The sequence below is a fragment of the Charadrius vociferus genome, unplaced genomic scaffold, assembly GCF_000708025.1.
Source record: "Charadrius vociferus isolate BGI_N301 unplaced genomic scaffold, ASM70802v2 scaffold259, whole genome shotgun sequence".
Lineage (NCBI taxonomy): Eukaryota > Metazoa > Chordata > Aves > Charadriiformes > Charadriidae > Charadrius > Charadrius vociferus.
In genome coordinates this window covers 4,857,203-4,859,143 of record NW_009661368.1, presented here as the reverse complement: position 1 = coordinate 4,859,143, position 1,941 = coordinate 4,857,203, and the positions used below count along the sequence as shown (strand labels likewise).

General features: G+C 65.6%; 2 protein-coding genes across 2 annotated transcripts in view; both read left to right on the top strand.

Annotated features, from left to right (window-relative positions):
* LOC104294006 (tyrosine-protein phosphatase non-receptor type substrate 1-like) overlaps positions 1 to 978 on the top strand; it is a 2,191-nt gene extending 1,213 nt beyond the window's left edge. Inside the window, exons 3-5 of the mRNA XM_009893561.1 lie at positions 20 to 294; positions 429 to 779; positions 875 to 978. Coding sequence (XP_009891863.1) covers positions 20 to 294; positions 429 to 779; positions 875 to 978 — 730 coding nt within the window. The remainder of the gene's footprint in view (positions 1 to 19; positions 295 to 428; positions 780 to 874) is intronic.
* An 814-nt stretch (positions 979 to 1,792) lies between these two features.
* The window catches only part of NSFL1C (NSFL1 (p97) cofactor (p47)), an 8,995-nt gene continuing 8,846 nt past the window's right edge, over positions 1,793 to 1,941 (top strand). The window contains exon 1 of the mRNA XM_009893560.1: positions 1,793 to 1,801. Coding sequence (XP_009891862.1) covers positions 1,793 to 1,801 — 9 coding nt within the window. The remainder of the gene's footprint in view (positions 1,802 to 1,941) is intronic.

The window sequence follows — 1,941 nt, the reverse complement described above, 5'->3', positions numbered from 1 at the left end:
GGGGGGCCCCCCGCCACAGAGCGGGGCCGGGGCAATCGGTGCCTTTCACCTGCACGGCCGGAGGGTTCTTCCCTGAAGACATCAAGGTGAATTGGCTCAAAGACAGGGCCCCGATCTCGGCTCAGCAGCCCCAGATCACCCCTGGGCGGACGAAATCCTCCTACGACATGTCCAGCACCGTGACGCTAACGCTGGAGGCGGACGATGTCCGCTCGCGGCTCATCTGCGAGGTGCGGCACCCCACGCTGACGGCCCCGCTGAGGGGGACGTACCGGCTCAGCCAAGCCCTGCGAGGTGAGGGCTGGGGGGGGACCGGCGCTCGGGGCGTCCAGCTCCTGTGGGGCTGGGGGTCCCAGGGCAGGGACAGGGCACCCCGTCGGCAGCGGAGCCGGGGGACACCAGGCACCAGGCGCTGCCTCTCTTCCCAGTTTCCCCCAGTGTCCGTGTGGTCGCTGACCCGCCAAGCCCCATTGAGGTGAACAAGACCGTGAACTTCACCTGCAACGTGAAGGATTTTTACCCAGGAGTTGTGGCCGTCACCTGGCTGGAGAACGGGACAGAGATGAACGTGGAGAATGTCTCCCGGCTGGTGGAGACCCCCCAGGGCTTGTTCAAGCTGAGTAGCGTGGTGGAGATCAAAGCGGTGGAGGAGAAGAACGAGTCGGTGTTCACATGCCGTGTGGTGCATGATTCCCAGGCCCCCATCGAGAGGATGGCCACCCTGTGGATCGCTGACCCTGCCAGGGATGGAATGAGTGACACATCCCAGACAAATAATGGTGCGTGAGAGCCACTGAGTCCCTGTGGCGACAGGGAGCTGCGGGATTCCTATCCATGAGCCCCAGTTGCTCACATCACCTTGACCCCCCTGCAGGTTTGAACCTCCTGTCCAGCCCCGGCTTGTGGCTTGGCATCCTGCTGGAGAAGGGGCTCCTCGGCAGTCTCCTCATCTTTCTCTTCAAGCGCGCGAGGGCCTGAGGAGGGAAACACCGGCACTGCTTCCTCCTCTGTGTTGGCCCCCGGTTCCTTGGGTTGTGGCGCCGGGTGCATGCCTGGGGGTTTGGCTGCCTCCAGGCTTGTCCTGTGTACCTGGAAATAAAGGTGCTGGGATGCACAAGCTGCCCTGGGCTGATCTGCACCGCTGGTCCCGGGACCCCAGCTCTGCCCCCACCCCACACCCACGATGCAGACCTCAGTCCCTGCGGCGCCCCCGGTCCCTGCAGCGCCCCCGGCCGTGCTCCAGCTGCACCTTATCCTGTGCAGCCCCAAAAGGTGGTTGGAGGAGGAACACCCCCACCCCCCCCATCTGGTGTTTATCTCTGCCCGCCTGCTTGCGTTAGCAACGTGCTGCGGTGACCGGCCTCTGCCCCCCCTCCCCAACCCTTCCGGGGCAGCAGCCGCCAGTGGGGCAGGGAAACAGAACTTGCGGGGGGCTGCCACCGCCACTGCCCCGCTCCGGACTCACCTGAGAGCGGCAGCGGGAAGAGGCTGAGCTGCCCGAGTAGGAGCTGAGCCGACACAACCCCTCTCTCTGGTTGCCCATTGCCAGTGGCCGTGGCCGTGGCTGTGGCACAGGGCTGTGGGGAGAGGGGGACTGACATCACCAGCAAGGACCAGTCTCATGACATGAGATGGTGTCAACGCTCTGGGAACCAGCTGGGACTTGTGCAAGGGGTCTGTGGAGGAACTTGGCGGGCGGTGAGCCTCTTCCTTCCCCTTTGACAGGGTAGAGACCAGCGCCCCGCTGAGCTGAGCCGAGCCGAGCCGTGGGGAGCGGGACGTGGGAATCACCATGGCGTGGGCAACACAGGCGCTGCCTCTCGCCTGCCTGATGCTGCTCCTGCCCTGGAGAGCCCCGGGTGAGTGGGGGCCCCACGCAGCCCCAGCGCCTTTCCCCCGGCACCCTCCCCTGCACCGCTGGCACGGCAATCCTGCCCCCTG